General features: G+C 34.5%; 1 protein-coding gene across 5 annotated transcripts in view; it reads right to left on the bottom strand.

Moving 5' to 3' along the window:
• Window positions 1–3,925: 3,925 nt before the first annotated feature.
• The window catches only part of ARHGAP5 (Rho GTPase activating protein 5), a 68,249-nt gene continuing 59,045 nt past the window's right edge, over window positions 3,926–13,129 (bottom strand). For all 5 annotated transcript variants that reach the window (XM_049897588.1, XM_049897587.1, XM_049897585.1 and 2 more), the window contains exons 6-7: window positions 12,833–12,938; window positions 3,926–7,488 (exon numbers count right to left, since the gene is read on the bottom strand). In XM_049897588.1, the coding sequence (XP_049753545.1) occupies window positions 7,161–7,488; window positions 12,833–12,938 (434 nt within the window). In that variant the 3' untranslated portion in view covers window positions 3,926–7,160. The remainder of the gene's footprint in view (window positions 7,489–12,832; window positions 12,939–13,129) is intronic.

The raw sequence follows: 13,129 nt of genomic DNA, 5'->3' as shown, positions 1-13,129 counted from the left end.
CAATGCTTAAGTGCTTGGGTGCTAACTAAAAGGTCAGCTGCTTGAACCCACCAGCTGCTCCGCAGGAAAAAAGCCTGGTGATCTGCTCCCATGAAGATTACAGCCTACATAACCCTATAGGGCAGTTCTGTCACATTGGTTTGCTATGAGTCCAAACTGACTCTACGGCACATAACAACAACAATTAGCACTTAGCATATGATATTTTCCCCCCAGAAATTCCATTTTGTCCTGCAGAGATGCAATATAAGAACATATTTGGGAATAAATATTTTATTCTTGTACCTCAGAGATTTGTGTATTGGGATGGCTCCTGGATAGCTTGATTTTTAAAAGCTCCCACAAGTGATCTTGATGGTTGGAAATCACTACTATCAACAGAAAAATGCTCAAAAGGCCCGCACATTCTTAAAACTTCTAAGGTTACTTTTAGCCAATAGAACTTGTTTGAATTGGGCCTGAATCTGATAAGATCTTCCATCTCTAAGCTTCATATAGCACCTAAGCATAAAGGCTAAAAATGGCCAAAAACTTTCATAAGCAGGGAGACCTACACCATGGAGAGGCCATCCCTTAAATAAGCCACATACTTTTGGATTCATTATAGACATAATTCTAGTATTTTAGGCTTAATAGTGTATGCATATTAATCAGTTCACTGTCACAATTTATTAAAATACTTAAGGTAATTTACTATCATGCTTATAGTATATGGAGATACAATCACTACCCTCAAAATCTTTAAGTCATCCTTAAGAAATCACTGTGAAAATCATTTAGTTCTAATGTATATAATTATATTACCAGTCTACCTTCTGCTTTAATAATTTAATAAAATCTTCCAAAAGAATTAACGGTTTCACACAGATCTCCAACTTATTACTAAAGACTATTTCCTTTGGGGGAAAAAAAAGGCTAAAAGAATAAAGGGTAATTATCATCACCCTTTGTAAAACTTTTACTATTTTTAATTAATCTACTATAAATTATTACACATGGATAAAACTTGGAAGATTTACTAGTAAGCTATATCAGGGATTAGCGAACTATAACCTATGGGCCAAATCTGTTTTTTGTAAACAAGATTTTATTGGAACATAGTTACGTTCACTCATTTATATAGTGTCTGTGGCTGCTTTTGTCCTGTTAAGAGTAGTGTGAAAGATCATGCGGCCTGCAAAGCCTAACATTTACTATCTGGCCCTTCATAAAATTTGCCCATCCCTGGTCTATGCCACGGGAATAATTATTTAACCCTTTAGCAATCCAACTGTTTTCTGCTTTGAATTTGTTTTCATTAATGGATGAATCACAGAGCATGCTGAATCACTGAGTGTGTCTGAATTTTTGATAGATAGTATGGATCCTCTCCCCTCTCACAAGCCTGCCCTTAGTGTCCCTTGGTACATATGACATATCATTAATTATACCCCAGAGTCTACTGGTACATCCCAGTGCAATGTGTAACAAATATTTTCAAACTCTCTATTTTTCCTACCAAAAATTCAGATACCTGATACAATACCCTGTAAAAACAGTAATTTGTGCCACATGCCTGTTTTTTCAGTATTAAAAGCTCCAGCCTTGCAGCAGCACTCACTATCCACAGTACAGCAGCTTCCCAGTAAGTCCCAGATACTGAAAAAGTTCATGGTCTGTATATGCACCGCCAGACACAAAAGGGTTAAGTGAATTTTAAGTTAACTTAAAAGACATTCTGTAATTGAAATACCGAGCAAAATGGATTTTAGCTTGTATTTTAAAGTACACTGCTGGTAATGATTTCTCTCACTTCAAACACTATAACCAAAAACATTCAGCAGCTATCCTTCTGTCAATGAGATGAAAAATCTGGAAATGAAATTTCCAAGAAGTAAATCTGAGAGGGTATCTAAAGGACTGTGTTCTCTGAGGTAGTTATGTGTTTTTCATCCTTCCACCTACACACTTAAAAATAACCCAAATCCTATAAAAATAATAAGGGTAATAGCTTCTGATTTTACTTATCATTTTAGGGAATTAAATGAAAGTCAGCTTCACTGAACACCTATACTGACATTTACTTGGATAAAACGAAATACTCAGAATCTGGAGAAAAAGCAAATTAAGAGCTCCAAATTTAAAGCTGATAAGATACTTTAAGAACTGGAGGAGAATACCTAGAACATATTAAATGCTCAGGATAAAACATTCTCAGTTCAAGATCACAAGAAAATGATCTAGTGAGCAAGTACAGATACATAATCAAAACTAATTTGGATGCAACTGATGAGCCAATGAATAAACAGGTCAATCCTAAACCCACATCATTTGTATTAAAGATTTAACACAAAAATAAATTTGAAAAGAATAGGTTAAAACACTAAGAATCTTAACATGAGGCAAACGATTAGAATATGAGGCCCATTACCAAATCATCCACAGTAATTTTTACCATTTGAGACAAACGAAATTGAAAATAAATCTGCACTATGGGAACACTGTAGTTTTATGCAAGTAATGTGCACCCGCTACGTTTTTTTTTTTTTTTTTTTTTGCTATGTTTGCTTGCCAACCGCTCCCTCCCCTGTGAGCGCTTATTTTTGTAAGCACTATTATGCCAATTTTTTTAAAAAATGTTGCTGTGAAAAAACTGGCATAGCATGCTTACAAAAATTCTTCATGGGGAGGGAGTGGTTAGCAAACAAATGGAGATGTGCCTTATTTGTGTAAAAATACAGTTAACAAGTACCGATTATTTCTCAACTACAAATTCCTTGATAGCTACTCATAATCAAAACACATTTATTGCAGGTCTTAGCACTCCTAACCACTGATAAAAATAACTAAACCAGAACTGCAATGACTATGTTAATTTCAAGGCTTTTTTTTTAGCCTATTACAGTTATAACTAAAACGTTAACTTTATTGACTATCATTAATTAGCCTTTCAAAATCACTCTTACTGCTTGCAAAACTACTATAAGTTAAACAATTTAATTAAGGTGTGTACAGTGTGAGAATTGTGGATCTCCTGCCCTACAAAGAGATAAAACTAATATGGTGGAGAAAAGATGGAACTATGCTCATTACAGAATGACTAGGTTCTGTTGAATACTGAAGATTCCCCAAATTATTAATCAGCAGATTTTACCTACTTTTGGCTAACATCTAACGACTGAATAATATTGGAATGTTTGTACAGTACAGTCTTTTCAGCCACACAGATGTTAACATAAGAAAAAAGGATTTTGAAGAATAGTCCCTTCCCTTATCAAACCTTAGAAAATTTTATTCTCAGCTATTTAACCTGAAAAGGTTGCTGAGAATTTCTGGAATTCAAATAAAAAATGAAACATGTCCCATATGTAAAAATTCTTAAGTGTTGAAACAAATTAGAAATTGATCAGCCTAAGAATTACTTAATTAAAATTAAAAATGATTAAATTCAAGATAAACACAAAGATTCAAGTCAAATAGACCTCACAAGACCCAAAGAATCTGATAATATATACCCATAAAATTTGGCTTAATAGTCACAAACCATAAAGGGAGAAGGCAAAAATTTTATATTCTTCACATTAACAGCTCTACTATAACCAGAATAGGTTTCAAAATATTTCTTCTAGTGGCTCCGAACATTGTCTAGCCACAGCTAAAATTTCAGATCAAGGTAACAGTTGAGTCTTAAAATATGTGCTCCACTATCTTGTTTTACTCGCCATTTGAAACATCGAATTTTCATCTATATATGGCCTGAATGAATTTTGGATCTCCTTTCATGGCACAGTGAAAGCTCAATAATGTATCTCCCTAATTTTCTTCATATTGATATACATTTCAATTATTTTCATTTCTCATATTTACTTGAGAAAAATTAGCTGATTTTTACCAATGAAATGGTAAAAATAGAGGCAACTAGAACTTAAAAATTATACAGCTTCTTTATGTTTTATTCATAGCATCTTTATACAGAATAAGCTTCACTGATATTCACTGCAGCATCCTGTGGGTGAAGCACAAAATTACATTAATTGTAAAACAAAGAAACAAAGCATTTTTGACTTTTTAAAATTATATATATTTATATCCAGTTGACAAAAAGCATCACAATTATTACTGTATAAAAAACTAAAAATCACCATGGAAGCTAAGGCCTAAATTCTTTTTCCAAGTGTTCCCTTTTCTTTTTATCTAAGAGATATTAGAAGTTAAATTCCAGTACCTTAAAAAAAAAAAAAAAAGTCTACATTATTTACATACAGTATGGAAAATAAAAGCTGCTTTTCAGCTAAGTTAGATTGCTGTTACCTACAGTATATACATTGTAAATGTTGAACAAAAAAAAGCACTAACAAATACCATTTAAAAGGAAATATATTGTGCTGGAAATTTCATTCTTAAATTGTATATCCTAATAAGTGTCTGTTGAATATAATTTGACTTCCAATAAATCTACTGAAGTTTGAAACAGAGTACCACTATGCTTCTTTATATTGCTAATCTAGATACTGTTAAGTCCAATATTGTATTAATTACAAGCACTGAACCTTAAATGAACAACAGCAATGTGTGTGTAGATGGCATTTATTTAATATTGTAAAATGTTTTCCCGTAACTATGAGACTAATATTCTTTTAATCCTTTAAGAAGTCTCATATACATGCCTTTAAACAGCGAAATCTTCCAGTAGCTTACCAGAAAAAAAATTATATCATTCTGCTCTTAGAATTATTTTTCTAATATTCTAAAACATATCTAAACCCTTGGCGAAAACAATCAATAGTGTAACAGGCTGAGCTTAAAACCGTACTTTAATCTTCAATAATTGTAATCTACTGGTTAAATGAACCAAATGTAGAATATTTAAATGACTTACTATAAAATATGTCAAATCAATGACAGCAAATATAGAAAAGATAAGTTTTGGGGTAGGTGTCACATGGTTAATGTGGAAAATGGTAAGTGCTTGTTCTAACACAAAAATGGTACTATATGCAGATGAAAGTTAAATTAATATATATAAAAGAGAATAGCTTAAATAAACTGGGCTTCACATACTACAATAGCAAAGTTATGACAAAATGAACTGAAGACACCAACAGTTCTGAAAATTCTCTTTTCAGCTTACTTCCAATAGAAATAGTCAGGCTTTTCTCCTGTACATAGTTTGATGCTTTGTCTATACCATATATAGTAGAAAAATAAATTCTTTAGCAACCTAGAAACAGTTTATAAAACTCTTAAAGTTTAATTTTCTTTGCCGGACATGCCAATGTTAAACTGACAGCTATAAATTAAAGCTATATAGACAACAGGTATAAGTAATATAGAACACGTTAAGAATACTACATTTACCGGATTTTTTTTTTTTAAATTACTGTACTTTCTTAATTCCTGTGTGCTTCGCAATAGGAATAATAGGGGCTTTGTTTTCTTAAAAAAGATAATAACATGTAAGAGTATTAACACAAATAAGATAATATATATGTACTTTAACAGCAGCCTGATTCATGTTGATATCTTGATTTTGAAGATAAAATTAGAAGTATAATATCTAGGACATAACGGTTGGGCAAGTCAGTATTTATTTCAGGAAAAAATGTAGCAAATCAAACTCTTAGGAGCCTTGAATCTCAAAATCATCTATTTACTATAATACACATAAGACAACCTTGAAATTGTGTTATGAGTGAAGGTATCACAACAATGACCAAATCATTTTTTCTTTACTATACAAAATATAACCTAGCAATGAAAAACAGGCCATTTTTTTCCTTTCCAGAAAAAGAAAAAAAAAGCGGGGGGGGGGGGGGGGAATGGCTTAATAATCAAAAAATTTTGAATAAAGTCTAACAAAACAATTTACCTATATGCCATCTATTCTGAAAACTTTATCCATAATTTAGTGTTCTGGTTGTATCTTCACTAACAAAATGTTTAATCCTCAAAGCAGCAGTCGTTTATAACAAATCTGGTACCAACATTAAAAGAAAATAGTGGTTTACAAAATGGTGCAAAAGCCATTTTGGATTTTAGTACAACATATCACAGAAAAAAATATGGATACATGTTTGTAATTATATATATACACACTCCAAAGAGGCTGTCAGTACCCAAAGTATTTTTATTGCTATATTAGCAATGGATTTTTGGATATGTTTTTAAGGGCCACACAAAAATAGATTCAAGGAACAGATTAAATTGAAGTCCTAGATTAAAACGTTTGGTTTAAAGAATTTTCTACAACAAACTTCATGTTTATGTATGAAAAGTTAGATAACCTTATATGAAAATGTCATGAACTATTTTCTACACTACATGTATTCCCCAAGAGGGAAAAAATTAAAATATCTAAAATATATTAGATTAAGATTACAAGACCATCAAAGATCTTTTGAACATGCATTTGTTTACAGAATTAACAGTATACAAAATGTTTATTTCATTGTGGGTCAAAAAGAAATGAGTTGGTGACAGCTATCTTTGCACAACATTATCAACTCACTTAAGCCACAAGCATGTCCTTGGTATGTGTGTACAAGAAATATGTTTGTTTACCCCTCATCAAATCATCCACAGGCTTAGTAGAAGTAAAGATGAAGGCGCAGAAATGTGAAATACATCAAGTATATATTTTTTTCTTTCTTTCAAATAACATCCCAAGCATGGCATAAAATTAAGCAGCCTGAAATTATAAAATACATAACTGGGCTTTTAAGTTATCTACACAGACTGCTAGAATGTAAATTAAATAGCCAAATTAGCACATCAAATAACAAAACCGGCCATAAAGCAGGGTGAAAGCATTAAATGTTTCATATACGTGGGTTTTTAAATCATTTAATTGCTATAGAAAAATTTTATTCACAATATAATGTGACAGAAATTGCCACAGGAATGATACACTGATTGCAATAAAGTTGCATGCAGCAGCAGCTTTGTATTTTATAGCTATATTTTGTTTATAAAAATTAAACTTCTCCAGTCATGCTTATCACATGGTCTTAGATCTGTAATGCAAATGAATAAGGAATACCATATAGTCCGAAGAGAAAATGTCTCATCATTTTGAATGTTAATTATCTGTAAGAATCATGAAGTATACTACTGGACCCTGAAACATGCATGTCTAGATCTGCTTTCTGTCCGATTTCAGGCTGTCTGCTATGACTTCCTACTTATATAATACCAAGAGGATCCGTCTGTAATTGTGGTTGTATCAGCTGAGGTTGCAATGGTGGCGGTAACTGAAGTGGTACCATTGGTTCCACCAACTGTCCTGGGTTTGAAGGGGGTGGAGGAGCCACAGTATTTGCAGTTTCTACAATTTCTCCATTGTAAAAGAAAAACTGACACTGTTGAATGAAAGTTTCAACAACAGACTGATGGATCTTAGTGGTAGACAGAAACTCTCTATTTTCAAAATCTGGTCTCATCAAGGTTGGCCAAAAACAGATGGATAAGTTGTCTGCTGTCATTAGGTTGATTTTATTTTGCTGACTAACCCTGAAATTAAGAAAGGAAGAAACACTTAGAAATCAATTGAAACTCATTACAATTATAGAATCCTAGAGTTGGAAGTGATTATTTAGCTTTACATCTTTAAATTTAAACATTTTTCTTCTCATGCATTGTATTACATTCTAGTAACAGAAGTCAGCAATAAAAACTCATTCTTTATGAGAATCAAAGAGTCTTTTTAAAAAGTTGCACCCTAGCGTTTCATAATTTACGTATGGAAGCTATCTTAGTTTATGTGAAAAAGAAGTGTTTCCCTCAGAATGAGAAGGTCATGTGACAAGTTTTAATGAGTTTCCAGCAACAGAAAACAAAATTCTAACTGCATATCCAAATGCACTGACTATACTTAGACAGTCTTTCAACCAGTTTTGGAAAATTTACTTCATCACATCCTACCACCAGACATTTCAACTTTTAAAAAACATTAGTTTCTAGTATTCCAAAAACAATCTTTTTAACATTATCTTCACACTGTTACAAATATCATTTGAAAAACAGTAGTTCAAAAAAATACACTGCACATTAAAATTCTTTTATGACTTAAAAGTAATTTACAAATGATCATGTATTATTAACTTATTTATATCTGGTCCTTTGAATATGTGAGCAAGCAACCTCTACCATCCTCAGTAATAAACAAGGAATATATTTTTGGATTATAACTTGAAAATCTTGCTTTATAACTCAAAATCATTAAACTGGGAGGGGTCTAAAAAATTTATCCCATCCCCTCATTTCACACATTAAAAACAAACAGCCCAAAAGTATGCAGGGTAGCAAGAAAATCTTATACTTAAATTTGCAGATCAAAAACCAGTTTTAATCCGAAGCAAAGGAACCCCCCTAAATACAGAAGGTGCAAGTCTGATATGAAAAATATGGCCTAAAAATACATGTTCTGTAGTAAAAGTCATTACTATTTGTAAAAAAAAAGCCTAAATTAAAATATCCAGAATAAAATCAACCTTTTGTTAATATATAGTGGCCCAGTTTGTTTTTCTATGTAGTAAGCAAGTGCAAGATTCTGGAAAAATTTGCAAAGTTGAAGGACATGTTGTATGCGCATCTAGTCTAACGGAAGAGTCAAAAAGTACAAAGGAAAGGTACCAAATCAATTAGAGCTATGGATAGCCAGGGAAGGTTTCCTCGAAGAGGTAATGTTTAAGTTAAGTCAAGACTGATTAGAGTAGGAAGAACAGCAGAAGGGTAATTCATTCAAAACAGTGGTTCTCATATACCAGAGCCTCCTGAAGGGCTTGTTAAAACAAAGACTGCTGGAACTACTCAGAGGTTCTCATTCATTATGTCTGGAGTGGGGCCTGATAGTTTGGGAATCACATTTTGAGAACCACTGAGGCAGTTGTATTAATATGTAATGAGAACTAGGTATGACTTGATACTTTTGGTTAAAAACAAATTTTTTTTTTTTTTTTTAAAACTGGTAATAATTCAATACAGTTGGAGCTTACCTGGTATGTATATGGGAGGAAAGGAAAGGAGATATAAGTCAGAATAAGACCACTTAATGTTAAGATAGTCTGGATCTGATCCCAAGAAAATAAAATGTTATTAATTTAATCAGAGTAATTATTACAGAAGGCTCTTTTACAAAGACCACTCTAGCAGCAGGATCAAGGAAAGATTAGGAGGAAAAGTTGGCAGGGAGAGAAAACACAATTAGAAAGAAACAGGAGTTCTCTAAAAGAGAAATAATAAAAGCATGAACTAAAACAGTAGCAGAGGAAAGTAAGAAAACGGAAAGCTAATTAGGCAAAATTATAATTGTTGGATTATGGTTTTGGCCAAGAATACTGAATATATATATGATGGATGGCCAGAAAAATGAAGAAATCTGTCTTGGAAGAAATACAGCCAGAATGCTCCTTAGAAGCAAGGATGGTGAGATTTCATCTTACATACTTTGGACATGCTATCAGGAGGGACCATTCCCTGCAGAACGGCATCATGCTTGGTAATGCAGAGGGTGAGTGAAAGAGAGGAAGATCCTCAACAAGAAGGGCTGACACAGTGGGTGCAACGATGGCCTAAAGCATAGCAATGATTACGAAGGTGGTGCATGACCAAGCAGCGTTTCTTTCTGTTGCACTATGAGTTGGAACTGACTCAATGGCACCTAACGGCAATTAGGGGAAAAAAACCTAACTTGGCTCAATAAACTGCTAGGTATGGAGAATAACTAAAGAGTAACTCCATGGATTAGTTTCATAGTTTCTGCAATTTGTCAATTACCCGTTATATGTTTATTTATGATTAATCTCCTATACTAGAATGTGAACTCCATGAAGTGGATGATTTTTGTCACTGCTGTATCCCTAGCACTTAGGGGGATCTTATCCCTCCTTCAGTCTGGTTGAGTACTCCTTTCAAAATTTAAGTCTGATCACGTTACTTCTCTGCTCAAACCTCCACTGGCCCCACATATAACACCGAGTAACAGGCAGAATGTAAATCATGCAACCCTTCTTTCACAAAAGAAAAAAAAAGCCAGCTGAGCTCAACAGTGTGCTTAGCGACATAGGTGATTTATATTCTAAAGCGAACTCCTATCTCGTCGGTAAAACATTTTGAAAACTAAAGCCAGTCAACACACCACACTCTGAGTAGTACTGTATGATCTGGTACTGTCCCGCCTCCCTTTTTTGACCTCATCTCTTTATTCTGCCCATCCTTCACTCGGCTCCAATTTCACAGGCCTCTCTGCTATTCCTCAATGCATCAAATATGCTTTTGTCTGTTGTTCACTGTTATTTCCCCAGAGCCTAACACAGGCCTGGAACACCACACAACGCATCGCCATGGAGTCTATTCCAACTTGTAGTGACACTATAGGAAGGAGCAGAACTGCCCCATAGGGTTTCCAAGCAGCAGATGATGAATTCTAATTGCCAACCTTTTGGTTAGTAGCTGAGCTCTTAACCACTGTGTCACTGGGCTCCCCTAAGGTTTCCAACGCTGTAATCTTTACAGGCTCCTGGTGGTTAAAGCACTTGTCTGCTAACCGAAAGGTTGTGGTTCAAATCCACTGGCTGCTCTGCAGAAGAAAGATGTGGCAGTATGCTTCTGTAAATATTTACAGCCTTGGAAACCCTATGGCGCAGTTCTAATATGTCCTAAAGGCTTACTATGAGTTGTAATAGACTGGATGGCAATGGCAATCTTTACAGAAGCAGACCACCACATCTTTCTCCTGCAGGGCAGCTGGTAAGTTTGAACTGCCACAGCCGAGCGCTTAACCACTGCACCACCAGGGCTCCTTTTCTGGAACACAGTGTTTAATGTGGCCGTAAACCATTACTACACCCCACATTAGGTAAGGTCTCCTATAGCACCATATGCACATTTTTTTCTTGTAACACCAACAACTAGTACGGAAATCAAAAAAATTTTTTTTTCACTAATTACACTTCAGTATTATGTATGCTGGTAATTTCTCAGGAAGGCAGATTTTGTGAGAAGGGTTATGAAAAATACTAATATATGATTTTATACTACATTGATATCTGTTGCCGTGGAGTCAATTCCAACTCATAGTGACCCTATAGGAGAGACTAGAACTGCCCCATAAGGTTTCCAAGGAGTGGCTGGTAGATTCAAACTGCTGACCTTCTGGCTTGCAGAGAAGCTATTAACCACTGTACAGCAACAATAAAATTTTAAACATCGGCTAATATTCTTTTTAAGAGGTGCCAACTAAAATGCAGTTGGCTTGGGCCTTGGCAGGCTTGGGCCCTGGCATCATTAGTTAAAAACAAGAACAACTTCAGTTCATTAAAATAGCAATAGAAAACGTTATAAAGGGTAGACTTAAAAAAAAAAAATTATAAATACAAATAATCCCGTTTAGTTCGGTGAAAAGGAGCCCTGGTGGTACAGTGATTAAGTGCTCCACTGCTAACCAAAAGGTCGGCAGTTCGAACCCATCAGCTGCTCTTCAGGAGAAAGATAGGGCAGTCTGCTTTCGTAGTAAAGATTACCGCATTGGTCATGGTCTTGGGGAACATTTAGCAATTGGGATGATATAGTTTATAAAGAAAATGTTCTACATCCTACTTTGGTGAGTAGCGTCTGGGGTCTTAATAGCTTGTGAGTGGCCATCTAAGATACTCCCTTGTCCCACCCTGTCTGGAGCAAGGGAGAATGAAGAAAACCAAAGACACAAGGGAAAGATTAGTCCAAAGGGCTAATGGACCGTAACTACCACAGCCTCCACCAGGCTGAGGCCAGCACAACTAGATGGTACCCAGCGACCACCACCTACTGCTCTGACAAGGATTATAATAGAGGGTCCCAGACTGAGGAGGAGCAAAACGTAGAACAAAATTCAAACACTCAGAGACCACACTTACTGGTCTGACAGAGACTGGAGAAACCCCAAGAGTATGGCTCCTAAGCATTCTTTTAACTCAGTAATGAAGTCACTCCTGAGGTTCACCCTTCAGTCAAAGATCGGACAGGCCCATAAGACAAAATGAGACTAAATGGGCACACCTGCCCAGGGGCCGGGACGGGAAGACAGGAGGGGACAAGAAAGCTGGTAGTGGGAGAAGGAGAGAGTGTTGATATGTGGTAGGGTTGACAACCAATGTCACAAAACAATATGTGTATTTACTGCTTAATGAGAAACTAATTTGCTCTACAAACCTTCATCTAAAGAACTGCCCCTATGGGGCAGCTCTACTCTTTCCTGTAGGGTTGCTATGAGTTGGAATCAACTCGATGACAACAGATTTGGTTTTTGAGTTTAGCCCTGAGAACAACTTTATAAGGTGTTATTCCTCTCATTTTACAGTTGAGAAAATTAGGATTAGCAAGGGTAAAGAGGCATATCTTTTTAGAAAAAAGCATAAACTTTAAGGTCAACACATTTCAGGCTATAATGCAAGGATTAGTGTCCTGCATTTTAGGTAATAGGTTAGCTAGTAATAAAATTCAAGTTTTTCATAAAATTTCATGTGTAATAAGAAAAGCAAATTGCACTTCATAGATGTCACTTATTGTGTGACTTTAAGCGTTATCATTTCTCTTTAAGCTTCAATTTTTCCAGCTGCAAACAAGTTGATATGGTTAATGATGTGTCATTTCTCACTTAAAATTCTAAGATTCTAAATAAAGGAGTTGTCAAAAAATTTGTGTGATAAAAAAATGTACTTACCACGTTTACTATTTACATAATCATTACATATACTAAAACAATCCTGTACATTAAAAAATCTAAACCTTAAAAAAATATAATTATTCAATTTATAAAATGACGCATTTGGAATGCATAGGGAGTTTTATTTGCAAAACCAAAACAAAACAAAAATACCTGTTTAGATGTGTTATTACGTATCTGAATACATCATAGTTTACAGGATGGAATTTCTTAACAATTTCTTTCAATGCATGAAGACGTTCTGTCTTATCCGGGATTTCTGTAAGATTAGTGTTGAAAATTTTTATGAAAATCATAAATTAAAAAAATTAATAAACATTTGATAATGCTTTGTGCTATGCTTACTATAAGAGACTATCAAGAATATATTTGAAGAATATTAGGAAGGGTAAGCAAAAACAAGGATTCTCAAATTTCTAAAAGCATCTGAATCACCTGGGAAGCTAGGTA

This window comes from Elephas maximus, chromosome 10 (assembly GCF_024166365.1).
Source record: "Elephas maximus indicus isolate mEleMax1 chromosome 10, mEleMax1 primary haplotype, whole genome shotgun sequence".
In the NCBI taxonomy this organism is placed as follows: domain Eukaryota; kingdom Metazoa; phylum Chordata; class Mammalia; order Proboscidea; family Elephantidae; genus Elephas; species Elephas maximus.
The sequence above is the reverse complement of the archived record's forward strand: the minus strand, read 5'-3'. Positions and strand labels throughout refer to the sequence as shown.